We start from the raw sequence: 27598 nt of genomic DNA, 5'->3' as shown, positions 1-27598 counted from the left end.
GCGAGTCATAAGTGAGTCATCCTCAAAAGATAACCGCATTAGGTATCCATTAGAATAAATGCAATTACCGCTCAGCATAAGTAAAACAAAGAAAAAACTACATATAAAGAAAATTCCAGAGTGGATTTACTTATATAATTACCACGCAATACATAAATACAAAAGTGGTTTATCTCGGCGTGGCACAAAGCTTTCTTTAGATGTCCATAATTATAGAGCTGTCAAATGGAGGAAGTCGCAAGAGATGATTTCCTTTTGCTTTTGGATTCAATTTCATTGAAAAAAAAACCCATTTGGCTCTTTATATACATATATGATGTTTTCTTCCTTTGGTAACAACTTTCATTACAAGCTAATTTTATGAGCCAATCCATTTGTTTGATTTTCGTTTTCCCATTTTTTGTGTGGCCTTATCTAATCGCATTGAGTGCGAAAAAGTTACTGTACCTTCCTATCGCAGCCCGCACACACATTCGTGCTTACCCAATTTTCACACATTTTCTATTTTCATTTTCACCTTTTAGCTTACGGCCATAAAAATAAAGTTAAATAATATGTGAGGCCCAAGTCAAGCGGGTTGCGATGCGGTCAAAATGCGGGCCATTTCAATTCAATTGTATTACTTATGTATTGTACACTTAACTCTTCGAAAGGGGAAACAAAGAGGGTTGCAATGTGTGTTAAATTACTACACACTTAAAATGGTTGTTTTCAATTTGCAGATAGGAACACAATCTTTAGATGTTTGAGGTAAATATTTCCAATAAGCTTTAAACAAATTGAATAGCAACAATGCAACGATTTTCCATCACTTTACTTAACCGCTTTTCGATATCTTCACAACTTGTCACCAGTGATGCCAGTGCATAACATTAAAACAAAATAGTTTAACCAAAAAAACAAAACAAAATAAACAATGAATGGATAGTGGCCTTAAGACAATCATCTTGTAATTATTTGTAAAATGTTTGGGTTATATTTTTAGTTAGAAAAAAAGAATTTAAAAATTACTGAAATCCAAAATAAACGGATTATAACGAGGTGTTCCCGATATATATTAATAATGTACTTGCAGTAATATAAAAATTAAAAAAAGTATTTAAGATATTTGCATTTTTTACGGGGAAACCCTTTAAATAAAAAAACAGATCTGATCGTACAAAATGGCAGCACTGCTTGTCACAGACAAAATCAAATGCAATTTCACGGCTATTTGAATGGGACAAAACAAAAAACATTCTCCACTTTTCCAATAATGAAATAAATGAGCACAATTTTCAATTTGCCACGCAGATGAGCCACAAAACAGAGTTGAGCGGACGCCATGAAGCGTTTGCAACAGAAAGAGGCTGTGTTGCATGAACAAATTGCAACGTGGCTGCAGCGAAGCTTTAAGCCAAGTGCATACAGTCCGGAATTGGGGGCTGCAATGGGGTTGTGGGGTTGTACGCCATGAAGTACGCAGCATGCGCAACAATTAGCGGTATTTCGAGTCTTCACCCTCGGCATTTCTTTGGCATTTACACGTAACTCCCAGTGCCCCAGAGTACGTGACATTTTGGCAATGGCCGTTGCTAATTTGCAAGAGGCAAAAGTTGAAAAGGAGACAAACGGCAAACATGCATGAGTTTGTACACTCTAAATTTATGTTTATAGCATCACCAATTTAATTGTTATAAAACGAAAGCGAAGATAGACTCAGAAGATTTTTAATTAATTAAATAATTTTATAAAACAACACGATGAAAATGTTCTTTATTGCATTATTTATTTTTTTAGATTAACATATTCAGAACAAATTTTTTATGTCACTGTAAAATAAATGTGCATAATTTAAATTACACTAATTTACAATGTTTTAATGTGTTTAATATTGACTAGTATTTTAAAATAGACACTAAAATATCCTTAGACTTTCGCTTAAAACTTGATTCCCACCAAGATAGGTTTTTAGCTATTTGATAATATTGCCATGTTTTCCCATTTTCCTCAGTGTACCATGTACAGTTAGCAGGAATCTTGTCAGGCAATTGAAAGAGTTCGGGACGGCACTTGAAATTCCCTCTCTTTTTTTCTGGGGAAGCTCCACAAATGTACATTTAATTAGCCAACAGCGAACCATTTCAGTTATCCCCTTACTCCATTTCACGATTTGTTTTGCCAACTGAGCGTTTGAAAAGGCTTCAAACAACAACAAAAAAACAAAAAAAAAAAGGCAAACTGTCACCAGTCCTCCTTGCATCATCATTCCACTGATGAGTAAACAGACAACGAATAAAACTTGCGGCACTTGAATCCTTAGCAAAATCAAAAACAATTAAAGTTTGTTCAAGAAAAACAACAAACAAAACTCATCAGCATTCCCCACACACACACACACATATGTACTTTCCCGTTGCACGGTCATGTGTGTAAACATGATATATTTCCCTATTTTCCACCCACCGACCCACTTACCACTTACACACACACACACGCACATAGTCACCGCTATGAACAGATAACGTTGCCTACTTTTGCGCGCTATTCGCCAACGCAAACAACTTTCTGCGTGACGTCGTCCGACGTTTGCTTCTCCGAACTTTCCCATACTCTACCCATACCCATACTCATACCCTTCCCACAAACACACTTCCTTCCCGGTCACATCGTACTCCTCCGCCAATCCACCGATAAATAAATTTGAACATTTGGTGTAAATGTAAATAGATTGTTCTCCCCTTACACCACTATAAAGCTAAGCAGTGGCGTACGCTTGTTACTTGTAACGGGGGGAAAACATTTCTTTAACCTTTAATATTGTAAAACATTATTTTTAGAACTAAGTTAACATCTTGTCAGCAATGACTAAGAAAAACAAAAAAATATAGTTTAAGAAAACCCCCTCCCCTCATTTACCCAAAAATAAACCGCCTACGCCACTGACCCTACGTGTGTGTGAGTGATTAAAGGGTGGCAATGTCTGGTGAGCTGGCAAAATCCGGGGGTGGTGTTGGGTTGGTGAGGTGAAGAGGTGGAGAGGTGACGGGGGCCAAAGGGCGTCGCTCATTTGCGGCCTGGTCAAAGCGGCGCCAGGCAGACGCCCAAGTAAACTGAATCCTCGCAAGCCTTCGCATCGTAATCCTTGGTTGTGTGTAAAAATTAAAATATACATTTCCGCTGCCTTTCACTTCAGTCCTTTTGATAGACACATGAAGAAGAAGAGCAGGAGGTTGATATTTTAATGATTATGAAGCTGTGATTCCGATGTCCTTGGCGCTCTTATGGAGTGTGAAAGTTTTACCAGACAACTCACTGTATGTAAATATGCGTTTCAATGTTTAATATTTATGAGTTTTTTTTTAAAGTTTTGGTTTGAAGATTTTTATCTTTGCCGATGGCAAATTAATTATTGTTTTAACAGGTATGGTTGTTTTATTTAAAACCACATTTTTACATAATGTCTTGTTATTATTTTACATTTTGTATATTTAGTGAAGTTTACCTAACAATTTTAAATTTGATTTGCTAATGTAGATGTCTTAAGAAAAATATACATTTAGCATTTAATTGATAGACAAATAAGGAAACTCATTAAAAGCCCCAGAGGCCTGCCATCAATGCAAATGACATTCCACGGCTCCATAACATTCATTAAACAGACCATTTTTATCGCCAGCAAATCCTGGAGACTCGTAATGCGCCATCAATAACAATTATTCGTAGTGTCACTTTCCAAGGTGCAAATCGCAAACCATCAAAAGCAGATTTTAGACGTCATTGCACGGCGTTAGTATCCATATACATCCCTCCAACTTTTCACCCCACTTGCCATTCTAGCCAGGACATTCCAATTAATAGCGCTTCATTGAACTTTTTCGCGTAATTTAAATGCTAATTTTTCATAGCAACCTTTTCGATGTGCGCTTTTTCCCAAGCTCACCTGCAATGTGTTTATTCTTTTTTGTAAGTAAAGTAAAGTTTGTTATTTGTATAATCACAAATCAGGCATAAGTTAAACTTTGATTACATTAACATTGTAAAGCAGATGCGGGCGTGGCATCCAGCCTGCTATCTTCCATGCCATCATCCGCATGACGTATGCGTAATATTTACTTGTGCGACATATTTTAAAGACTCGCCTCCAACTTTTTAATGACACCAATTAGCAACTCTTGAGCCACTGAAGCGATCCGCGATGCGAGGGAGGGGAGCAAGTGGGGCCTTGGTAAATATGGCCAAGGAGAACCGAGTACTAAAAGCTGCCTTTCATACATACATTCATGCATATCCCTCTGGCTCGTTAAATCAAAATGTGTGCTATAAACTCACTCGTTTCCCGTCGGCCACTCTGTAAATAATAATTATTTATTTTTACTTTGTTTTCGCTTTTCAAGTGGGTGCCGAGACTTATTAACCAAGAAGTGGTTGTTTAAATATGCCTTTTTCTGAAAATCACTCCTTTGGCTTAAAGTAAGTCTAAGTGCAAAAAAACATGTAGATTTAAATGGGTATCTAGATAAATTCTCCTTAAACTAGAAAAAATGATAAATCCACCGAATATGGGTATTTTTAGTTACTGAAAACTAAGTTACAAACAAATTTTAAAAACAATGTTTCTTTCAAAACAATGTGAATAAAATACCTAACCTGATCATTAGTCGTTTGTGTAAATGTTTACTATTAACATGTTTACTATTAAATTTTACTATTAAATTTTATATAAAAACTTAAGCCAACATTGATTGTCAGCCAAAAATGCAATCAATTGAAAACCACTTAAAAGCCATCGAAAAAAATATTCAACTCCCCTACTCTAAACCAATTTGACCCTGATATTTGGGAAAGGTCTCTCCTTATTTTCACAGAGTAAATATTACAAGGGCCGATTATGTGAGAAATATATATGTATGTGCATACGACAATCTCGGCACTAGGAGCGTTTGCCATAATAAATGTAAATACGCCAACTGACTGACCAACCAACCCATTTGAAAAGTGCGTGGAGGGGAATTCTGGTGCTGGCGCGAATTGGTTGGGGGCTGTCAACAAGGCTTCTTGCGGTGATCAGCGGAGAAAGCGGTCCAGAATGTTGAGCAGCTGTCGAGGACGACAAGGTCTAGGATGCGGATTCGGATGCGGAGGTGGAGCTGGAGCTGGAGATGGAGGACTCTTTTGCTATTGACATTTGACAAGTCGCACGGGATGATGGTTTGGCTTTGGCCCCAGAGGGCAGAGGCCGGCGATGGATGCGGACCGGGGCACGCCTACTTAACGTTTTTTCCCTCGTTCGCAGCTTTGCTCCCTTTTTATTTATTATTGCCTTATAATATTTTCTCTTGTCTTTAGAATTTTGAAATAACCGCGGGTGCGATTTCCCTGCCCCGGCTAAGAACCGACTTAGATGCCTGATGACTTAGCTGACTGGTGGACTGGGAATAGACTCTCGTGATTAAATTTGTGTCCTAAACGTGTTAAAGTCGATCAGGGTGCTTCAATGGTGGCAGTCGTGTGTTGGAAACTTCCCATTTGATTGCATTAAAGACGTTGACTGCTGGGCCCGCGGACTGGATTGAATCAGGTTTGCGGTTGCCAGGATTGATGGGTTGACGGTGGGGAAAGAACAAAAACAAAACAGAAATTCGAATTACATTTGTAAACGCATCTGCTATCTTAAGAAATTATGTCAATGTATTTTCTTTTAACGAAAACTTGTAAGCTTATTAAATTAACTTACTGTAATCTTTAAAAGTTATATTAAAAACAACACAACAAAATATTGATGGGCTTTCTTAATTTTCTAGAAATTATATCTATGAATGATTTTAAGCAGAGGTTCCAAAAATCTAACTCATTTTACACGCTATCAGCAAACGATCAGTTACATACGAGTTTTTGGCCAATTGTTATTTAAGATACTGCTTATTATTTCTGCACTATAGTATTACAAGAGTGATAAGACCAAAAGAAATATGCATAAAATGTTTAAAAAATATGCAACAACATTAGTTTCTATAACTGCTTTTTATTTACTTCAAATTGCTTGAAGTACAGAACTTATATTTTCCTCGCTAGGCCCTTACTTAATTTGCTAACTTTAATAGTTGAGAGCTTATAAATAAATGCGTTTGAGCATTTTGTTTGCCTGGGTTTTGTTCGAGACGAAACGTCGTGTGCAATGATCGGTTTAATAAGTCAAGGGGAAAATGGACAACCAACTGTTGGTGAGCAACACAGAAGCTCCAAGGCAGCCACAAACGGCAAAAACTTTACAGGATGGAAATAATCAAAAGGACCCTTTCCGAAGGATTGTAAGCTGCTTTCGGCTAAACCAGTTTGCACCCAGTGCAGTCGGCCAGCACTTGCCCTCCTTTCCCCAGCAGATCCAACTCCCCTTTTTTTTTCCTTCCTGTTTATTATTTTCCTGTCTCGGCTCAAAGAGGTGGGAGACGCAATTGCTTACGCTAGCATCGTGTGATTTACATAATGTCCTTGTCGACAACATGCTGCCTCTATTCTTTTTATACCCATCCCCAGTCAGTTGCCAGTTTAAAAATATTAACTGTCAATTTGTATTTGGCATCACTTGGCTGAAGGGGAATTTGTGGGCCGGGCTAAAATGGGAACATGGGACGTTTACCAAGGAATACTTAAGTTTATTTAGTTTCATGAGAATTTCCAGTAAATAAACTGGGTTCCTAGAGTATGTACAAAAGTATTTTAATAAAAAATCAATAAAATATTCAGTCGAATGTCAAGCAATTGAAGTTAATAATTATTTTCAATTGAAATTCGGAATAGGACAATGAAATACAATACTTTATTGCTAGCTAAGACTAAGAATTAATATTCTTTATAGTGTCAAATACACCAAATACCAAACCTACTTCAAACATTCGATGTTCTTTTTGCGCGCAGTGCCTTTCGCATCAAAGTTTATGGTTGACTTCTCTTGAATATTGCAACAATTATTAAAAACCCTTTGATCCAAATCAAACAAAAGATATAGTTGCTCATATATAAAACCACATACACAAACATGGCAAAGAATGGGGGAAACTGGCAACATTCGGATGGGCAAAATAGGTTTTCTAGCAACATTTTATTATCTGTCGACAATAGTTTATCACGAGATAAAGCCCACCCGATAAGGGCCTAAGCACTGTGATAACACACAGCAACGAGAGTGTGGACAAACAGACGATAATAATAATAACAGTCTACAACTCACTCACTCACTCAATCGGTTTGGTGACAAAGGAGCTGGCGACAGGACAGGCCGCAGTCGAATGCAGGCCGTTTGAGAGCAACATGCGTCACAGGGGCTAATCAGGCACCCACCCCCCATTTCACCCCATTCACCCATTACACCCCATTCACCCATTTCTCCACATTCCTTCCATTTGTCCGCCCCTCTTTCAATACCCCCCGTCTGGAGTTGGCCCGCAGCACGTGGTGTGCATGTCTAGGAACTCCGGAGCACAAGCCACCCCGTCGGGCGAATGCGGGCTGGGGGGGTTGGAACTGCAACTATATGTGTGCTAGACTGGGACACCATGTACTGTGATAAGGACTTCGACTTGAAGCCCCTCTGGTTTCCATTCTGCCATTGAGTATATTGGTTTCATAGCTAGCAATGTTAGGAATGCTTTAACATCCTTACACATACGATAGTTTTAAGTTTGGCAACCTAACACATACTCTACTCTTTCGATGTTGTTAAAATTATTCAAGCTACCAATTTAAATTTTCTTTTTGATATATTTATATAAAACTTTTTCTTCTGAGTACTGGGCATATAGCACATAAAAACTATTAAATATTTCAATCCTCAAGTATTAATTGGTCGACCCAACATAAGCTGAGCCTTTAATTTCAGGAGTGCCACCCCAATATGCCCACGCTCAATTGCCTAGAAAAGAAGGAAAAAACAAAAATAAAATGTGGAAAACTAACTCAGAAAACGACTCCGTTTTTTTTTGCTGCTCCGAAAAAAAAACCACTAACTTTTTTATATATTTCTATATGAGTTTTTCTTCCGAGTACTGGTCAAATAGTACTCAAGAACTATAAAATATTTTAATCCTCATGTATTAATTGGTCGACTCAACTTAACCCGGGCCTTTGACTTCAGGGGTGCCACCCCAAATATGCCCACACTCGATTGCCTAGAAAAGGCAGCAAAGACAAAAGTAAAATGTGGAAAACTCACTCGGAAAACGACTCGGCTTTTGAGCCCTTTCAGTTGCTCTCCATTCGCCAGTCGATTGCGACTCGGGCGTTTCGTGCGGGTGGAAGCTCCAGCCCCCTCTGGATGGGCTCTGCTGGGTGGACTTGTTGCTCGACTCGTGGCCCATCGGCCAGGCCTGTGATTCGTCTTTGGCCCGGACTCGGGTTGCCCGACATCGCCGCTTCGTTCCTGCAGCCATTCCACAAGTGGCCGTCATCCTCAGCGCTTCCGCGTTTCCGGTACTCGTAGCGTAGTGCGCTCCGTTTCGTTACTTGCTTCAGTTGGCAAATTTATAAAAATAACATTCCACTGGTGCGGAAATCTACAAAAATCCCTAGTGTAAAAAAATACAAAGAATGTGAAAAAGTTATTGTGTCGATTTAGACAAGGATTAAGGTTGATAAACCACATTGGGATACAATAAAGTAATACATATTCCAACCGGAAAAGTGTGAATACTGTTTCAAAAGTGTTTTTAAGTGTTTAAAAAATACTGACAATTCGTAAGTTAACAAATTTCAAAATGTGCGAAGTATTTAACATTTTTAAAATAAACATATGAATAATAAAGTGAAGACCGGTGTATTTTTATCTGAGATACAGCAAAAAATATATAATCAGAATCAGACATTATTGATTTAAAATATTTTAAGGGGTTTTAGGTCAAAGCTTATTTTCCTAAAATTTATTAAATCATGCTGACAAGTATTACACAAATAAAATGACTTGAGCCCTATTGAGTCATACAAATCTATATTGAACGGAGTATAACAATCTGAATTTCTGAATTGACACAACGTTATTTCATGCAATACCTCGACAAAGTCTCCGATACACTTGTCAAATGCAGTGCAGCGTTGTTTCAACCTTGCGTCCGCCCACACAGAAAAGGCAAACAAAAGCCCACAAAAGTATGCTTTATTTAGTAGAAAGCGTAATAAATATTACACAAGACCAGGTGCTGAATGCTGGCTACATAGCCAAGATCCTCAAACCCCTGTCCGCCGCCAGACAAAGGAGTGCAAATTTCAGTTAAGCCACCTGGAGGAAAAATTAAGACGTCCAACTTGTTGCTAGGATCGACATTAAAAGCGTTCGGGGAAAAAATAGGCGACCTATTTTGACTTCCATATTCCTTTCTAGGTCATTTCAGTTCTAAACCCCTTAAAAAAGAGTAAAATTAGTAGTATACAAAAAAAACAAATTATAAATTTACGAAATCCATTTGAAAATCATTTAAAAAAAGAAATAACGTATCCTTTCTTTGGTTGTTAAAAAGGAATGGAAAATAAGTTTATTAAATAATTATTTTCTTCAGAATTTAAATTGTATTAATAACGAACTTTGCATTAAATTTATCTTGTTAAAATTAACAAAGCACATTTGACGAAAAACAAATATAAGCTATATTTTAAATTAAATATTGTTTTCAAAGCTTTTTATACTAAAGTAGAAAGTGCATTGTGGGTTGGTGTTATATAACTTACCATTGACGATTTAGCTTTAAATCAAAGATTAAACAAACTATGTAATAGAATCTAATATGCTGGCCTCTAGAGGAAGACCCCTGCTGTGTTAAGCTTCGTCATTTTTCTTAACATTCCTTTAAGAGACTCCAAAGAGTCTAGTGTCCAAGGAGCTGTTGTCGTTAAATAATAGCGACACTTTTGTTTCACTCAACGCCGACCGCGAAAGAAATGCACTGCAAAGTGCGCGTTTTCTATTACAGCAAAGTCGATGTACATTTCCCATGCCGCGTATCCGTGTCCTTTGGTCTGTGCCACGCTTTAAATGCTGCAACACGGTTCCGGGTCAAATGCTGGTGAGCCGAAGGGCATAACCATAACAACGACAACACCGCAAAAGCGTTTCATCGGTAAATGCTTTGCCCTCAGTTTTTTCTTAATACCCCTCACTAATGCTGTAAATATGGGTATATTACATCCGTGCAATGGTGTACAGCAAGGAGAGGGATGCGTAAATATGTTCTTGTAATGCCGACGCGATCAACAAGCTAGATCATTTATATTTTCCAATTGATGGCAGAGCTCTTAAATAATAGCCTGCACGATCCTGCATACCCAATCCTAATTATGCACCATTAACATATATTAAACTTTGAGTTGGAATTCTACTGCAACGACTGCAGAGTGCAGAGGGTATTACAACTCAATGAAAGATACATTTTCAACTGTATAAAGTATATATTTTTGTAAAATCTTGAGTTGCAAGTCCAAGAAAGGATGTCCGTCTGTTTGTTTATCCGTTTCAACATAAAATAGTCCTTCAGATTTAAGGATAAATGAATGGACTTCCACGATACCCTTATCTATATTGCAGGTAGTACATAAGTTTGACCATACAGATATTGATTTAATAAATTCGGTGAAATGTATCAATAGTAATTTAAGTTCCATTAGAAAATTGTGAGAATTTGTAATAACAATTTCCACATGTCGCAATAGGAATTGGTCAAATAAGTTTATTGATTAATACATTATTTTCGTAACTGTTTTGGATTGCCGAAGCTAGCTTCCCGTTTGGTATGCAAACTTCATATTGGCCTTTATCTTTTATTCTTGGATGGCCGTTATCTTTGATCTTTAATCACAATTTGCTATCTGTGATTAACATTACAGGTGTCACTTTAATTTGATTTGGTGACACATTAATAATATTACTCTTTCAAAAATTATCTAAAATGCAATATTGACATAACAATATCTAATGCAATATTTCAGTGCCACAATGAAATACTCACTGGGAGCAAACCAGTTTGGAAATAGTTTTTATTATGCATAACAAAACAAAAACTAGCCGCAAGAGTTAGAAAATTGATGCTAATATAAAATTATTTGCCAAGAAATTATTATGTTTGGTGGTAAATATATGGATGATTTTATAATATAGTATTTTCCCATTCAGCCTAGAGGCTACATAGAATATCATTTAAAACCAAAACACTATTTATTTGTTTGTCTTAATGAAGGGCACATATTATTATTATTTTATTTTAGATATAAGATCTTTAAATGACCTTGGTACAAGAAAACTGAGAATATTTTTTGTAATCAAATTATATTAATTCTTTTCTGCTAAGCATAAACTTCACTATTTAAAATTGTTTTTATAGTGAAAACTTTTCGTATTCCGAATAATTTGGGAAGATTTAACAATCATGGATGCCTCGCAGCTCACGGAACTGATGAGCAGTCATGACTTCATGCAGTTGCAACATCAGTTGCATCACAACAACAATAACTACAACACAGACGGACACAATGGACTATCCTCGGAGTCGGCGGAGGGCAGTTCAAGGCCAGTGCGACGCGCCACCAGACGCACCTCACAGGTAGGTCGTAATCGTAATCGTAATTGAAATCAAAATGGAAACCAGATGATGTGGTGAATGCTATAATTCCGGCAAATATTTTATTTCATTTTCCCCAGTTAAGCAATAACACCTACGACCTGGAGATGACGGACTCCAGTTCGCAAAGTGATGACACAAGTGGCGGTGGCGGCAGCAGCAATGGCGGCGGCAGTGCCACCAATACTGGCCAGGGATCGGGATCGGGGGTGCCGGGCCAGGGGGGCGGGGGCTCCCAAGGTCGCGGGCGGGGCCAGCAGGCCAACGCCAGTGCCTGCCCCTCGACCCTCAACCCGAACAGTGCCAACTCCAGCTCCTCCAATGCCAACTCGAACGCGAATCGACGGCGCAAAGGAGCTCTGAATGCGAAGGAACGGAATATGCGGCGACTGGAGTCCAACGAACGGGAGAGGATGCGGATGCACAGCCTCAACGATGCCTTTCAGTCGCTGCGCGAGGTCATTCCGCACGTGGAGATGGAGCGGCGGCTGTCCAAGATCGAAACCCTGACGCTGGCCAAGAACTACATCATCAATCTGACGCACATAATACTCTCCAAGCGGAATGAGGAGGCGGCCGCCTTGGAGTTGAACTCGGGTGGAGTGGGTGGTGTCCTGCTCTCCAATCTCACGGCAGAGGGTGGAGGAGTAGCAGTAGGAGGAGGAGGAGGAGGAGGAGGAGTAGGAGGAGGTGGAGGAGCAGGAGTAGCGAACGGTGCCACGACGCTGTGCTTCGAGGATGCCCTGGCCAACGGAGGCGCCTTCGACTGTGCCCTCCTGGCGGCCACCGATGGCAGTCTGCTGAACGCCGCCGCCGTCAACGCCAGTCCCACGATGCAGAGCCTCCAGCAGCCACAGGCCCAAATGCACATGCAGACGCCGCTGGAGCAGCAGTCCAGTCACCTCCCATCACATCCCCACCACCAGCAAACGATCCATGGCCATGGGGGCCACATGGGAGCCACCATGATGCAGTCACAACAGCAGCAGCAGCAGCAGCAGCAACAGCCGCCCACGCTCATCCTCAATGGCAGTGCCTCAGTGAACGTGGGCGTTGGAATCGGGGTGGGAGTGGGCGTGGGTGTGGGAGTGGGCGTGGGGGTCAATAATGCCAACAGTTTTGCCGATATCAACGATAACTTCGACGAGCCATTCCGAGAGTTTCTCTAAGCGGTATTACCTTGATCGTAACATGTATAAATACAATAGAAGGGCTACAATTATATTATATTTAAGTGATTTTTGAGAGAACGATATTTATGGGCTTTTAAGATTTTATAAATAGACCCCTTTTTTGCAATAAACCTCACCAGTAAAAAATAGATTATACAACAAGGGACCGCAAAACTTCATTTCACTCAAAATATTTTAGACAGATATTTCAGAAATGATTTAAACACAAAGAAAACTATTTGCAATTAAGTTGTGAAGCTTGTAAGTCAAGTTAAAAGATAACATACAACCACTTGTTTTGAAAGGATTTGGTCTGTTAGCAGATAGATCTTTAAACCTTACATAAAGCAACTTATTTAATGTTTAGCCTACAGCTGGATTTATTTTTCAAAGTAGTAGTAGACTTACGATTTTTTCTGTGCTTTCAAGCTTAATTGAGTGGAAATTTTGAAAAAAACATTTCAAGTTTAAAACTTACACTCTAGAGAAAGTATGTTGCAGAAATTAAGCGAACTTTACTGCACGCAAATGCCGTTCCCGAACAGAAATAAAGTTTTAGTTACGAATATGTAAACAAACTTGAAATATCATCAAATATACGTATACTTTAATTTAGAGATAAAATATAATATATCCAAACTTAGGGTTCCATAACACATAGGATTTAATTAAGTGAAATTAGTCAAAGTACATTCACATACCTATATGCACTATTAACCGCAGTTCTATCATTCATTACTCATTGTAATATTTACATTTCATTTATACAAACATAGTTATATTAAAACGGAGGAAAAACCGCAAAGAACAGAAAAACTCTATTTAAGCTGAAAGCATACAAGTTATATCTCTAGCTCGCAGAAAACAAAATTAAAGCATTTTTGGTTAGAACTTGTAACTATTTAAATTGGTTTTTATGGTTTATGTTTTTATCTTAGTCAAGAAAATCCAAAGCCAATTTAATTTTTTATTCATTCGCATACAATTTTATTAAATGCAACTGTTCTATAAAACAAAAGTAAATGTCAAATATTGTTGATTAAATGTTAAGTGAGTCGATCAAAAGAAAAGTGGTTTCCCTCAGCTTAGTTTTGTATTTCAGAGATGTTCGATATTCGTTGAGCTTACTAACATTCATTCGTATACAACTACATACTTACACATATAATTGTCAGCAATAGCAACAAAAACAAGGAATCAATTACCGTTAACTAGCAGTCCTGGCGTCTGACTCTGAGGAATGACGGTCTACAAAGTGTCGCCCCCGATAAGTTAATTTACCACCCATGATCTTTTTAATGCACTTGAAATTTACCAAGGATATACGTTTCTATGTATGTATGTGTGAATAGGCAATGGGAAATGGGATGCGAGGGCGGTAGTGAAGAATTAACACACAAAACAATTAACACACCGAAACGTCGAATGGCTCACTGAAATTGGCACACTTCCGTTATGGCGCACCATACCAAAAACACGTTGGGCGGGAAAAGGACACGGATATATCAAGGATACCAACGCTCGGACGGTAAACAGTAATAAAATAACGGTGCTCAGTGGGTGTCAAACTCGGGGGATAGAGTGTTTGTGGGTGTGTGTGTGAGTGAGTGAGTGAGTGAGAGAGTGAGGGATGGATGGGGATGGTCTTAGCAATAATTAAGTGAAAAATAGTAGTTGGGGTGGCTCTTTTCTCTCGGGTGTCGAGTTAAGCTTGTTGATTATGTTTGATTAGCGAGGATTTCGAATTTTGGGTTAGTTGGTGAAAATATTTAGCTTGAATACAGTTACAATCGCATAAATAGCAAATAAAATCTCCCAAATGGACCATATTATTTGAAAAATATCTAAAAACTAAAAACTAACTTGCTCTTCATTAAATATCTTTAAAAATATGTTTTAAACTATAGTTTACTTAAATAATCAAAAAATACCATCAATTATTTTTGTTTTAATTTCTTATTCATTTTTTTTTCTATATCATCAAAATAAATAACTCGACTAGTTTTCTACATATAAAATATAAAATACAAGAAATACATTTGCTATTGTTGATTTACGCTGTAGGCTTAATAATTAGTGGAACCTCTTGGGAGTTTTTGACTCAAATATGTACATATGCAGATGTTTATAAAGCTAGGTGAAAACTCAAGAATGAAATTATAGGGAATCGGCAATTAGGTAAAGACATCGAAAGTAGTGCTGGGTGGGGTCCATAGAGCAATATTCGTATTCGGACGGTTTTTACATCGAACAGAAGCAAATTGGTAAAGTCATGAGTTAGTCTAGTCAAATTCTGTTGCGCAAAATAAACCCAAATATAATCGTAATTAATGGAAAATGCAATATAGATGTTTAGCAAGTCCTTAGGTGTGTAATTTAAATGTTTTCCAACAGAAACAGTCTATTACAATATATTTAATGTTATAAAAATAAACCCCCAAATGAGCAAATATTAATGTAACAAAATACTAATTAAAACATATTACTCGTACTGTAAATAATACTAAGATGGGACTATGATGATGAGCATTTGTTGGGTACAAGCAAAGGAAATTATATTAATACATATTTATGAATTCAATGTAAAAATATGCTATCTATTGACTAACTGTATACATTCTTAGGTGCAAAGCAAAGATTATTGAATAAAGTAAAGAGTACATACAGACGTTAAATAAGTTTTTTATTTTTATCTTGGGAAATATTATTGGGGAAAAGATTTTGCAATCGGAAAGATGTTCCACAGAGCCGGTCCTATAAAAATGTTTTGTTAGTACCTGCAGAACGTACCTATATTGCCTAAATACCAATTAATTAATACTGTATTATATTTCTTACCTTCTTATTGCATTATATTTTTTCTTTAAAAAATATAAAATACGTCCCTTTGTTTCACATGCCACCGTTCCGCTTTCCAAACATTTCTTACGGTGCTTGATGGTTTGAGTCAGCGATAAACTTTCATGAAAGCTTTATATCTTGGTTTGAGACTGAGCTTACCTTATATCAAAATTATACACCATCAATGTGGTGAAATCTTTAGGTTTAACTAATTTTATTTTGAGAATTTAATGTTTGTTTTTTAGGGACTTTGCATAAATTCCAAGGAAATGTTTATTGAATAATAAGAATTACAAATTATATAAAGTCCTAATGTTTTATCTCTTCGTTACCATTTCCACTATGTTATTTGAAGCTCCCGTTTGAATTTAGGGCGGTTTTTTAGTATTTACTCGTGAGTGGTGGAGAGCGTTTGGGGAGATGGCATTTCCCCCATCTGGTTACACTGAACTGACACTTTAAAAACAACCATCGAAAGTGTTGTTGTTCCGATAAGAGCGCGGGTGCGGATAAATCAAACAAAACAATAGTACAATAGTACCGGGATTTTAAACAGGTATATACACACTAAAGGGCACCAAACGTAATGAGAACTTAAAGGTGAATTGGTAAAAAATTGGTACAGAATGTGGTAGCCAAATCTGAGGATGTGTATTCCAGGTAGAGAGATGAAAACAGAAAGCGACGGTGGAGGGGGTGGATGTGGATGTGCAGTTATTTCTTCGTTTCAGGTTCACGGCTTCCGCTCCACTTTGCCCACCTTTTGTTTTGCTTTTTTTTCGATTCGAGTCGAGTGGAGTCTTACCTGAGATCTAGAACTCGGAGCGTGACTATATAGACATATTGTGTGTGTGAGTGCAACTGGGCAGCTTTAGTTTTGTGCCCATATAGTGGTGGTGTGGGCTTTGACGCTTGAGTTCGCTGCAGTTTGTTAACCCCACAGTGCTCCGATTCGCATTTACATTTTCGACTTATAGAAGTTTCGGTTTCGGTTACGGAAATGGCAAAAACGGTCAGTACAAAGCTGCCCACGGTGTGTGGGAATTCCTTATTAACGGTGGGGATTCCGGAATCAGGCGATGGCACGCAACCAGGTGCTATCATTATGCACACATGCATATCCATATCCGAACACGAGCGACGAAATGACGTCCAGCCCCAGTGACCCCATCCGGCTCCTCCTTTCGAACAGTGTGGTATTCCCCCTTTTAGTACCTTTGGGTTAAAAAACACGAACATTTATGTATGTTGGTGGGAGCGAGAACAACCGGGCTAGGCACAGTGCGCCTATATGCGACATAAAGTTATTCCAAAATTTGGTTCAAAATGAACACTTTTTAGATATTAGATATACGAGTGCAATAAATAGTCTACAAAACTTTTAATTTTGTTTTTGCTCCATCTACGAGTCAAGGATGATTAAGTATATTCACATTATTACGCAGTTTAAAAGTTACGTGTATAAAGTTAATTTTGATATCAGCCCGCAGAGTCTCTCATTTAGATGCGTCAGCAATAACCGAATCCCTTGGGTCCGATTAAAACCCGATTGGGGCTGAAAAAATTTGTAAGCAGACATTTTGTCGATTTGAAATTGAAAGTCGTTTCTTTTGTTGATATTTGAATTTAAAAGTCAATGAATATCAAATCCCTAGGGTCCGAAAAATCCGCTTGGGGCTGGATCAATTGGTATGCGAACATTTGGTTGTTAATATATTTCAATTAGATTTTGTACAAATATTATATTAAAAATCATTAAAACTCAATAGATGTGAATTTAGATTTAATTTAATTTTTTTTTACTTTGCCTAAGACTTTTTCGTTCGTAAGTGGGATCTGTTGTGTTATCTAAATGAATGCAAGAGTTTTAAACCACTGTGCCCAAAAACTTCGACAAAAGGTTTATTGACCAGTTTATTGTCCTCCATTCGAGTGGGTGAAAATATATTTGATTAGTCCTCGTTTCTCGGTGCGACAGGTGCACATGTGAACTTTTTCACTGGACTTCTTTTATAGGGCTTTGCCTAATCAAAACGCCCTACTGGCCAGTGGCTATTAGCCACTTTTTCCACCGTTGACACAATTCAAAACGATCGATTTTGTCGTGGCACTCTATTCTTGATGCCTTGCCATCGGTTAGATGTTATTATTATGCCCATGGAGGGGAAAGGCTAGTGTTACTCCACTAATTGGAAATGCGACCTTTTCTAATTGAAGAGTTCAATCTGATCGGTTGGCTCATAATTTTATGAGCAAACGTACATATGTTATACGTATACTCAAGGGTTACCGCTTTTACTATTTAAGTGAGTAAGTTACATTATTTAAAACTTGTCCACTTTAAATGCTGCTGATCATATGTAGACAATTAACAACAAAATGATTATGAATGAATTTGAAACTAGTTGAATTTTTAAATCTTGAACAAAATTGATAGTTTTTAAGACGAAACGATCACATCTTCAACGTACCTGCATTATAGCATATTATAACCTTCGATTTACTGAAGAAAAGAAATAAAAACTCGCCAACTATATTGCTAAAATTTATCGTGACATTAGATCTCTTCCTTTGCTTAATTTCATGTTCATGTCAATATCGATTTGTAAGACAGCGCGTTCTTAATGCAGGCCGTCCTTGTAACAAATGCTTGGAGCACACTCGCTTTCCCCTCGCCGCAAACCCATTAGAAGAAAATGTAATAACAAATAATAATGCGCCTAGAACTAGGCCACACGAACACAATGCAGCCAAACGAAATGAAAATGGCAAAATTCTTCCGACGAATGAAAATGGGCCTTGCCTCAGAGCGTTGCATCCAAATCGCTTGGACGCGAAGAAGTGGGTGGCAGGTAGAGTTAATCGCCAGACAGACGGGCGGACGGGGCGTATACGTACTGGGGGCATTGAGAGACAGTGCCGTGCGTCGGTTAAGTGTGCTCTGATTTGGTGGTGGTGGGCTTGGTCAGAGCTCTGCTCGGAATTCACCTCGTATTACTGGTACTTTTTGAAAAAGAGTGTGCCTGAGGCTAACCATTTTATTGATTTATGGTCGCCGTTGTCCTGTGCAATTGATTATTGCTTTGCTTCAACCCCTTTTTTGCCTTTACAGTCCGAACAAAGCAACCAGCGGGAAAAGAGGTAACACTTTCTGAAGCACAATGGCATCCGGCGGCTTGACATGTGTCAAATACTTGACATTCTTTTGCAATCTTCTCTTTGCGGTAAGTAAACAACTCAATTGTCGTAAATTTATGCCTAAGTATCAAAATAGTGGTTTAGATATTAATTGAAATTCTATTCTACATTTGGCTAAAGTTTATAGCTTAATTTGTGTAATGTATGGGATGCGATGTTCACAATTTTTTGTGCTGTTTTATGGCTTATCGTAAATTCAAAATAAGAACATCAGTTTCTAAGGATTAAAACTATTTGGAGCCATCGAGCTAGGGTCATTTCAAAGAAAGAAAAATAAATACAATATATGTATACTCGACCAAATTTTGCCGCGGTTATAAACTCTGAAAAATGATTTAAAATTTTAAAACGTCTTTTCTTAACTGCCTGTCAAGTTTTTGGTTCATTTAATTAAAAAAGCTAGATAAAGTCCTTTTTTAAACTGATAATTCCTAAGAAAATGTTATAAAACTAAAAAATTTATATAAAATATTTGGTTTTGGGAGATATTTTGGAGTAGAGATATTTAGATTAATTTTAACTTAACAAATTTAATATAAGCATATTTGAATGTTTTTAATAAAAATGTTGGTCTTGATATTAATGGAAATCCCTGTTCGCAAACCTTAGCTTACCGGTCTTCTCATCTTTCTGGTGGGTGGCATGGTTCAACTGAACTATGCTCACTACTCGAACTTCGTTAGCGATCACATATGGACCGCTCCCATAATACTGATGATTGTGGGAGCCGCCGTGGCCGTCATTTGCTTCTTGGGATGCTGCGGGGCTCTTAAGGAGAGCAGTTGCATGATACTGAGCTTCGCCATACTCGCCGTGGTGATCTTTCTGTTCGAGATCGGACTGGGCGCCGCCGGTTATATAAAGCATACCGGACTGCAGCAACTGATGGAGGGTCAGTTCAACTCGACCATGAAGCACTACAAGGAGCGGGCCGACTACCGGGATGCTTGGTCCCTGCTGCAGACCGAGCTGGACTGCTGTGGCACCTATGGACCCAACGACTGGGAGATAATCCTGGCTAACAAGACCCTGCCGGCGGCGTGCTGCTCTATAATTAACTTGAGCGAGGCCAAGGAATGCACAGTGGTCCATGCCGCACAGCAGGGATGCTTGCAGAAACTTTTGGGAATCTTGGACTCGAAAACTTTGATCTTGGCCTCTGTGGTTTTGGCAGTGGCTGGTATTCAGGTGAGTCCATTAATCCATTCAAATCTTCCTTTACTAAAGAAAATATTTTATTCCACAGATGCTCACCATACTGTTCGCCTGCTGCCTCTTTCGTTCGTTTCGCAGGAGCTACGACCATGTCTAGATTGCGCAGCGAGGATCCCGTATGCCGTATTTAAAGCGGGAACACCGATTTTCGTAGTTTGTAGTTGTCATACACATGCGAAGCATTCACGTTGGCGTGTCTATATCGAACACAATCACGAAGCACTCAAACAGAACACAAATCACAAAGAACTCATCTGTTTCACTTGCCCATTGAAGGCTGATTAGTATATCTATAACTAGGGCATATACTCTGTTTTTCCTTAGTTCCCTAATTACATCTAGGCAAACTACATTTCTTGCCAAATTATATTCAATCTCATTAAAAGTTATGTTTTCCCTTATATTTTTAGCTTGGTTTCTGTTTTTTGTTTACCAAAATAATAAATAAAGACCAACACGTATACTCCCAAATTGATTTTTGTAAATTTGCATAAACAAATATGTATAAATCCAAATCAAAATATTATTTATTCATACCCAAAATGCCAACATATCAACATCATTCATATATTTCAATATTTGGAACTTTTACATTCATCATTTGACAAAGTGCCCTTGTATCGATTTTATCAGTGGATAATCTTTCACACCCATTAGAAATATATGTTTTATGTTTGTATGTACATATGTGGCCATTTCGCCCCTCGAAAACAAAACCACCAATTTTAGATTTCGTTTGAATCAATGATTACTTGTTTTAAGGAATTTGATACCCAAAAAAAAAAAATAATTCACATTTAGACGGCCACTAAACGACTTTTTCCTAATTTTCACGTTTTTTATCTGTTCCGATTTTAAATTTCATCAGTGAAATTTATGAAAGTGAATGCAAACTTGCAGTATTTTTGTACTGGCTAACATAATATTTTCACATAAAATGCAATTTTGGATAATCTTATTGTTTACAAATTTTTTCCCAAGATGTAGTGGTTTTGATTGCGTCCTTAAAAATCAAACCAATCTAGTATACACTCAAACCTTGAATAAATATGACAACTCAAAGCATACTCAAAATGAAAAATGATTGAAATCGAATTTACAATTTTGATATCGAATTACATTGCATTGTATAATTCTAAAGCAAATCTTGCATCTTAATCTTGAGGCTTTAAAAGTAGACGATCACAGAAAAATTCATTGAATCGATGTTAAACTTATTACACAGCAACATATTAGCAATACATATTATACATAATTGTCTACAAGCCTACAGCTGAATATTAATAATTACGTAACATTTGTAATATGTATTTGTATTCGTATTTGAAACTGTGTTTTAAGAAATGTGCAGCACTGAGAAATTCTTAAATAAATCAACAATTTTAATTCAAACAATTTAAAGTCTATAATTGAATAAAAAAAAATCATTGACCATGCGATACGGTTGAAATTGTGTCTCCATTGGTTATGCATTAAATTTGTTTAAATTGCAAAATTAGAAAATATAAGCATTGGTTGCTAATAACAACGTGGGATTCCTAGTTTGTTTGTTCAATAACAAAAGAAACACAAAATAGAGTAGAAGTGTGCTATTCTGCAGTTGTATCAATAATTATTAACTTCTATTAAAAAATAAATAATATATTTCTTCAGTAGTTTCGTTAAAGAGTATATTAAATAAAATAAAATAAAATGTCACAAGGAACAGCACGCAGGGAGATAACCGGTCTAAATCGTATAACGCCAAAGAAATTAAAGGACCTGTGCAAGAAGAACAAGTTATATCAGACACCGCGTTTAAATGACGTTCTCTATTTGCACTATCAGGGTGAGAAAACAAAAGTCTCCTTAAACATGTAGTAGAAATAATTAAATATTAATTTTAGGCTATCAATCCATTGAGTGCTTGGAGGAGTATACGGAGCTCAAGTGTTTGTGGCTAGAGTGCAATGCAATTTCTGAAATTCAAGGATTGGAGCAATTGACAAAACTAAAGTGCCTTTTTCTCCAGAACAATCTGATCACGAAGATTGAGAATTTGGAGCCATGCCGCGAACTAGATACTTTAAATCTAAGCTCAAATCATATTCGCAAAATTCAAAACATTGGCACCGATATTTTGCCAGTTTTGAATAGTCTTAATATAGCTTCGAATTATTTGAAGGACAGCGAGAGCCTTTCGGACTTAATTCATTGCAAGACCCTCTCTGTGCTGGATTTATCGAACAACCGCATTGATGACATTTTAATTGTGAAAGTATTTGAGCAGATGCCCGCCCTGAAAGTCCTGGTGTTGCAAGGAAACCCAGTTGTGTCCAGACTGCCCCAGTATCGCAAGACATTGATACTGGCCTGTGTAAGTGTTTAAAGGTGCAGCATTGTATAAGACAGTTACTGTATAACTATAAAATTTGACTTTCCAAACAGAAAGAACTAACTTATTTGGATAGTCGGCCAGTTTTTCCACGCGATCGAGCATGTGCTGAGGCTTGGTAAGAATACCTTTTTTTTAAGTTTACCAAATTTTAAATATATCTAAATTAGTATGTTTATATTTGATTAAGTATTTATTCTAATTTAAAGGAAACAAGATGGCTACGAAGGTGAGCGCAGGGAAAACAATCGTTGGAACCGTGCTGAACGTAGGAAAACACGTGAGAGCGTCAATTGTAAGTCATTGCCATGGAAAATTGTACCTCCTTTCTAAGCCATCATTTCCCACCAAAAACAATCCCAGGCACCATACGCATGCGCAATAGCCACCGTCCACCAGATCAGCAGGTTCCGCTGCTGAGATCCAGTGACTCTGAGGATGACACATGTGCCGAGAAGACCCGCAAAAAGGTGGAGCTGGAAAACGGTGCTGTCGATGATTTGTGGGATGAGGTGTCGGGTGAACAGCCCAGCTCGGAGCACAGCTCTACCGGTTCTAGTTCGGCCGATGAAAATGACGCTGCAGGCTCTCAGGACGATCACATTGCTGAGGAATTGAGTAGTCGCACACGTAAGCCCCTTGAAGGGCGTCCAAAGTGCCTGTATGAAAATAAATTGGAAACTGCTGAGGACATCAAGGAAAAGGTTAAATTAGTAGAGCCTGAAAGTATAACACCCACTGCCTCTGAGGATATTAATAATTTCAAACACACCGATGATAAAGAAGTAAAAAATACTGTTCGTGTTCCAATACAAGAGGCCAAACTAGAAGAATTGAATATAAGAGAAGAACATATGGACAAGGATGATAAAAACGCTTTACTTAAAGATTTCAGTACTGAAAAACCTCAAGAAATTGACACAACATTCGGAGGTACAGAGACAGAAGTAAAAACTTCTGAGCAAGATAGTGAAATTAAATCAGCTGAGATTCAAAACATTGATGAAGATGATTTAAATCTGCATAAAATGAAATTAAGAACAGAGCTAGAAGTAAAAACTCTTGAACAGGATAAACTAGAAGAACTGAATAAAAGAGAAGAAAATATGGACAAGACTAATAGAATTGCTTTAGTAGAAGATTGCAGTACTGAAAAACCTCAAGAAAATGAGGAAACATTTAGAGGTACAGAGGAAGAAGTAAGAACTCCAGAGCAAGATAGTATAGTTAAATCAGCTGAGATTCAAAATATTGAAGAAGGTGATTCGAATCAGCATAAAATAAAATTAAATACAGAGTTAGAAGTAAAAACTCTTGAACAGAAAAATGTCGCTGAAACTCAAAACGTTAAAGAAGATATTCCAAATCAGCATACAATTAACTCAAATGAAGATTTCACTACCCAAGGCGACAGCAGTTCGGAGATAGACAACACTGAGGATCTGGAACACACTTGCAAAGCTCTGACAATTGTGGCTAATAACGACGAACTAGGCCATGACCCAACAAGCAAAGAAATCAAAGAAAAATTAATTGAGAAAATGTACAAGAGCTTTGGAGACGATATTTACGACGAACTCGACGACGAACCCCTCGAAATGCTGTTGAAAGGAGCCACAACCAATTACCACCCAGAAGAAGGACTTTGTGGCGAGGAGAACAAGACGCCGAGGGACTTTTACCAAGAAGTTGAGGAGCCGTCTTTCACACCGAAGACCAAAGAGCAACTAGACTTCGAGCTGGACTGTGCCATTGCCAATGACAAGTGTGCTCATGACTTGCAGGAGATGGGTAGCCAGTTGGAGGAGGATCTGGAGGAGCTCAGGCAGTCCACAGCGCTTTTAACTGGGTCCAAGAAGGTCGAATCCGAACTAACAGATACAGAAACAGAAACAGATGAGGAGGACCTTACAAACCAGCAAGATCCAAAGTCTCATTTTCTAGCGCAGCAATTCGAAGAACGGCGTAAGCAAATGAAATTAAGAGACGAAGCCAAGGCTAAAGCTAAAGCTAAAGCCGAAGAAGAATCCCAGAAAGATGCAGCTACAGACACGACCTCAAAAGACACTGGCGCAGATGGAGAGCAGGATCAATTGTTTGCCAAGATATTGGACGATGCAACGGATAATGTACCCAAGCGCATCTTTGGGTCTGGCTGCGATGCACCCAGTCAGGATTGGTCCAGCGAAGAGTGCATGCGTCAGTTGACTCTCGCCGAGGTGGGTGACATCCTCAGGGAAGACGACAATGTGTTTAACCAACCCATAACGAAGAAAACAAGCCTCGAAGAGGCCGAGGAAGTCTGCCTTCGAATGGACCAAAAGTTGGCCGCCGACGAGGAGGCTCTTCGCAATTTGCTGCAGGAACTGGAGGATGAGGTTGAGGTCAAGTACGACATTGAGACGAAGGTGGAGTACGAGCAGGAAATCATCATCACCACAGAAGAACCCGATGTGGCCGGCATTTGTACCTCCCTGCTGGACGACATCATTGTTGAGCTGACCTACAATGAGATATTGCTGGCCAAGAAGCCCAAGAGTTTCGAGTTCGGTCCAATTGAATCCGATGAGGAATTCAGCTATTCTGCAGAGCCGCAGCTGGAGAAGTTGGTGCCCCCGGAACTGGAGGATCCGGCACGTGGTAAAAGCCTTCGCGAATGCCTGGATGTCTTTTCAGACTTTGTCACCTCAATGGCCGATCCCAAGTTGCCCTGTTTGCTGGGTCGTAATCCGTCCTCGGGTGTGGACAAAATTCGTGCCGCCCAGAACTTGCTAAAGTCGAAGAATCTAGAGGAAATTAATAAGGATACGGCTGAAAGCTTGGATGCCCAGATAGCCAAGGAAAATGAGAGGGTTAAGAGGCGCGTGGCTGCCTCCGCTAGCCGATGTTTTAATCAACGAGAGAAATATGAGGATACCCTGGAGGTGGTGGACAACAAGCTGATGGTGGTGAAGAAGGACACTGGGGAGCTGGAAGAGCTGCCACCACCGCCAGCGTTAATCAGCGACACTGAGTCCGAGGACTACTACTCAGCCGAAGAGGTTACGCCTGGCAAAGGGGACATTCGACGTCCCTGGACCACCCCCTACAAGCCAAAACCTCGGAAATCCGAGGAACATCTTGTCTCTGAGGCCATGCAGCAATGTCGAATCGAATCCGACTCGGAGGACTCCAATCCAGACGATGCCAAAGAGAACGCTCCCGTTGAAGATGAATTCCATTCACTTGAAGCCATGACAACCTTCGGCAGCCTTGACTCTGAATTCTTTCAGAAGCTAGATCTTGAGAAAGTCACAGGAAACGATGATGCGGAATCGGCCATCGAGTGCATGCGAAGCTACAACGAACTAAAAGCCTGCATGAAAGCCGGATCGATGGAGCATCAGCTGACCAGTGAGGAAAACGAGATGTTGCAGGAAATGATTTCCAAGGACTCGGAACAAAACAAGCCCAAGCCGAACAATCCTCAAAGGGAAGAGGAGGATGACCTACTAAAGAAAATGGTTCAGCGCATGAAAGAGTTTGAAGAAAAAGAGCGTCAGCTACAGCTGAAGTCAGAAGATGATCCCAAGGAGCTGGATCCGATCAAGTTGTCCCAGGGTGGGTTTAAGGTTTTCGAAATTTCTCAGGCGGATGTCGTTGACATGGAAAATGAAGGTGTTGGGATCCTAGAAAATAAAGATTCAAAAGATGACATCAAAGTGGATCACGTGAAGCCATCTCAGGTTGAGGAAAGTATTGATCCATCAATCAAGACTCCAGATCAAGTAGCCCCAAAGAACGCCGGTATTGACGATGATATTCAGTCCGATCCCTCAACGGATTACGAATCCAGCGAAGAGGTAGTTGTGGTAGAGCCGCCTAAACTGCCCGAAGCAGTGCTCAAATCCTTCCTTTCTGACGGCTTTGAGGCAGACTTAAAAATGGTTCACGCCCTCGAAGAAGCCACTCGTCGAAATCTTTATAGCCCCACTCCCAAAAGAGTTCCGCAATCAACAGTGAATGAAGATTCCTTGCCAGGTAATGATTTGCAGGAAAAAGAACAGGAAACAACATTGCCAACCGATCAGTCCTCAAGTGCTAAGGCCAAGTGGGCCAGAATAGCGGCTAGATTACCTGAGTTTCTTGATCCTGAGACGATCGCAATGTTGGACAAACAAGAGTTTGCTGAGACCGATGAATCTGAAGACGAAGAGGACGAAAACTTTATTACAGACTTAATTAGCAGCTCAGTAACTGATACAGCGGGGATGGAAGATGAAAAGCTTGGAAATGAAGAAAAACTAGTTGTAACAGAATATATAGGCGATGGAAACCCAGGTCAGTTAAAGGCTGATGAAATGAAGAGCCGTGAGGAAAAGCTTATATCTAATATTGGCATAAGAAACTTTAAAGGCGAAGCCGGAGATATGGCTACTGAAGATACCATAAAGGAGCAACCAACTGCAGTTGAAGAGACTTCAACTACATTTTCCAATGAAAAAGAAAAAGAAGCCTCAGCTAACACACCCAATGAAAATGCTCCAACTAAACCCTTTCTGATTGACTATTTTGAGGCTGGAGAACCCACCGTTGAAATTGAAAACTTTGGCGACACAGAATCTTTGAAAACGGAACAAATTCAGTGCAACCTTGAGATTCTAAGCGATGATGGAGACGTTGTGGTTGAAGAGGTCAAAGTCAGTGCTCAGGTGACCTTTAAATAGAATTAGCTCTCCTGATTGATTGTGTAAAATTGATGTAGAGTTGTAATATTTATACAAAGATTTATTGTTTCCAACTTTCTGTAAGTAAATCCATGAGCATTCCAAATATCACGGTCGTTTAATTGTCCCACAATGATAAGGCGTGGAAAGTTCAATTTGTAGTCCGGTTCGAACCGCCTGCGTGGCGTTCATCTAAGGAAATTAATAAAAAATAGAAAACACTTGCAAAGCGATTAGACGGACTTCGGCTATAACGTTTGCCCCGGGTGGCTATCAAAATTGGCACATCTCGAACCACTCGAAACCGGATCGCCGCTAAGTGGTGCATCGTGGAAACCGGTTTGCTTTGTCGTTTGTTTGCCCGTTTCTAACGCAGGCCAATCGACCGGGTTATCACTTGGCTGCCACTGATTACAGTCCGCTTTCCTGTCTCTATCGGTATTACCAAGCGAAATGTATTTTATTGACAGGCCCCGAAAATTCAGCTCCACCGAACAGCTTCTAAGCGCGTGC

The 27598-nt window shown here is 38.9% G+C and overlaps 3 protein-coding genes across 3 annotated transcripts; all 3 read left to right on the top strand.

Annotated features, from left to right (window-relative positions):
* The first annotated feature begins 8421 nt into the window (after positions 1 to 8421).
* On the top strand, positions 8422 to 14641 carry LOC108139083 (protein dimmed). Its single transcript, XM_017261709.2, has 3 exons — positions 8422 to 8712; positions 11343 to 11561; positions 11660 to 14641. The coding sequence occupies exons 2-3, from the start codon at positions 11388 to 11390 to the stop codon at positions 12746 to 12748; spliced, it is 1263 nt and encodes a 420-aa protein (XP_017117198.1). The 5' UTR covers positions 8422 to 8712; positions 11343 to 11387; the 3' UTR covers positions 12749 to 14641.
* A 1403-nt stretch (positions 14642 to 16044) lies between these two features.
* On the top strand, positions 16045 to 20476 carry LOC108139031 (CD63 antigen). The gene is made up of 4 exons (XM_017261640.2): positions 16045 to 16148; positions 18705 to 18816; positions 19400 to 19978; positions 20037 to 20476. Exons 2-4 carry the CDS (start codon positions 18754 to 18756, stop codon positions 20100 to 20102), a joined length of 708 nt encoding a protein of 235 aa, XP_017117129.1. The 5' UTR covers positions 16045 to 16148; positions 18705 to 18753; the 3' UTR covers positions 20103 to 20476.
* Positions 20477 to 21628: 1152 nt separating this feature from the next.
* LOC108139080 (dynein assembly factor 1, axonemal homolog) lies at positions 21629 to 27178 on the top strand. Its single transcript, XM_017261704.2, has 5 exons — positions 21629 to 21833; positions 21892 to 22361; positions 22433 to 22497; positions 22589 to 22674; positions 22743 to 27178. Exons 1-5 carry the CDS (start codon positions 21698 to 21700, stop codon positions 27083 to 27085), a joined length of 5100 nt encoding a protein of 1699 aa, XP_017117193.1. The 5' UTR covers positions 21629 to 21697; the 3' UTR covers positions 27086 to 27178.
* The last annotated feature ends 420 nt before the right edge of the window (positions 27179 to 27598 follow it).

This window comes from Drosophila elegans, unplaced genomic scaffold (assembly GCF_018152505.1).
Source record: "Drosophila elegans isolate 14027-0461.03 unplaced genomic scaffold, ASM1815250v1 contig_814, whole genome shotgun sequence".
Lineage (NCBI taxonomy): Eukaryota > Metazoa > Arthropoda > Insecta > Diptera > Drosophilidae > Drosophila > Drosophila elegans.
This window is presented reverse-complemented; position numbering and strand designations above follow the sequence as displayed.

Excerpts from the sequence above, each read along its gene's own strand:
- LOC108139080 (XM_017261704.2), top strand. The coding sequence starts at position 21,698 with ATGTCACAAGGAACAGCACGCAGGGAGATAACCGGTCTAAATCGTATA. Across the intron at positions 21,834-21,891 it reads TCTCTATTTGCACTATCAGG|GCTATCAATCCATTGAGTGC; the intron begins GTGAGAAAACAA and ends TATTAATTTTAG. Across the intron at positions 22,675-22,742 it reads AACACGTGAGAGCGTCAATT|GCACCATACGCATGCGCAAT; the intron begins GTAAGTCATTGC and ends AAACAATCCCAG.
- LOC108139083 (XM_017261709.2), top strand. The coding sequence starts at position 11,388 with ATGGATGCCTCGCAGCTCACGGAACTGATGAGCAGTCATGACTTCATG. Across the intron at positions 11,562-11,659 it reads CCACCAGACGCACCTCACAG|TTAAGCAATAACACCTACGA; the intron begins GTAGGTCGTAAT and ends CATTTTCCCCAG.
- LOC108139031 (XM_017261640.2), top strand. The coding sequence starts at position 18,754 with ATGGCATCCGGCGGCTTGACATGTGTCAAATACTTGACATTCTTTTGC. Across the intron at positions 18,817-19,399 it reads TTTGCAATCTTCTCTTTGCG|CTTACCGGTCTTCTCATCTT; the intron begins GTAAGTAAACAA and ends CGCAAACCTTAG. Across the intron at positions 19,979-20,036 it reads TGGCAGTGGCTGGTATTCAG|ATGCTCACCATACTGTTCGC; the intron begins GTGAGTCCATTA and ends TTTATTCCACAG.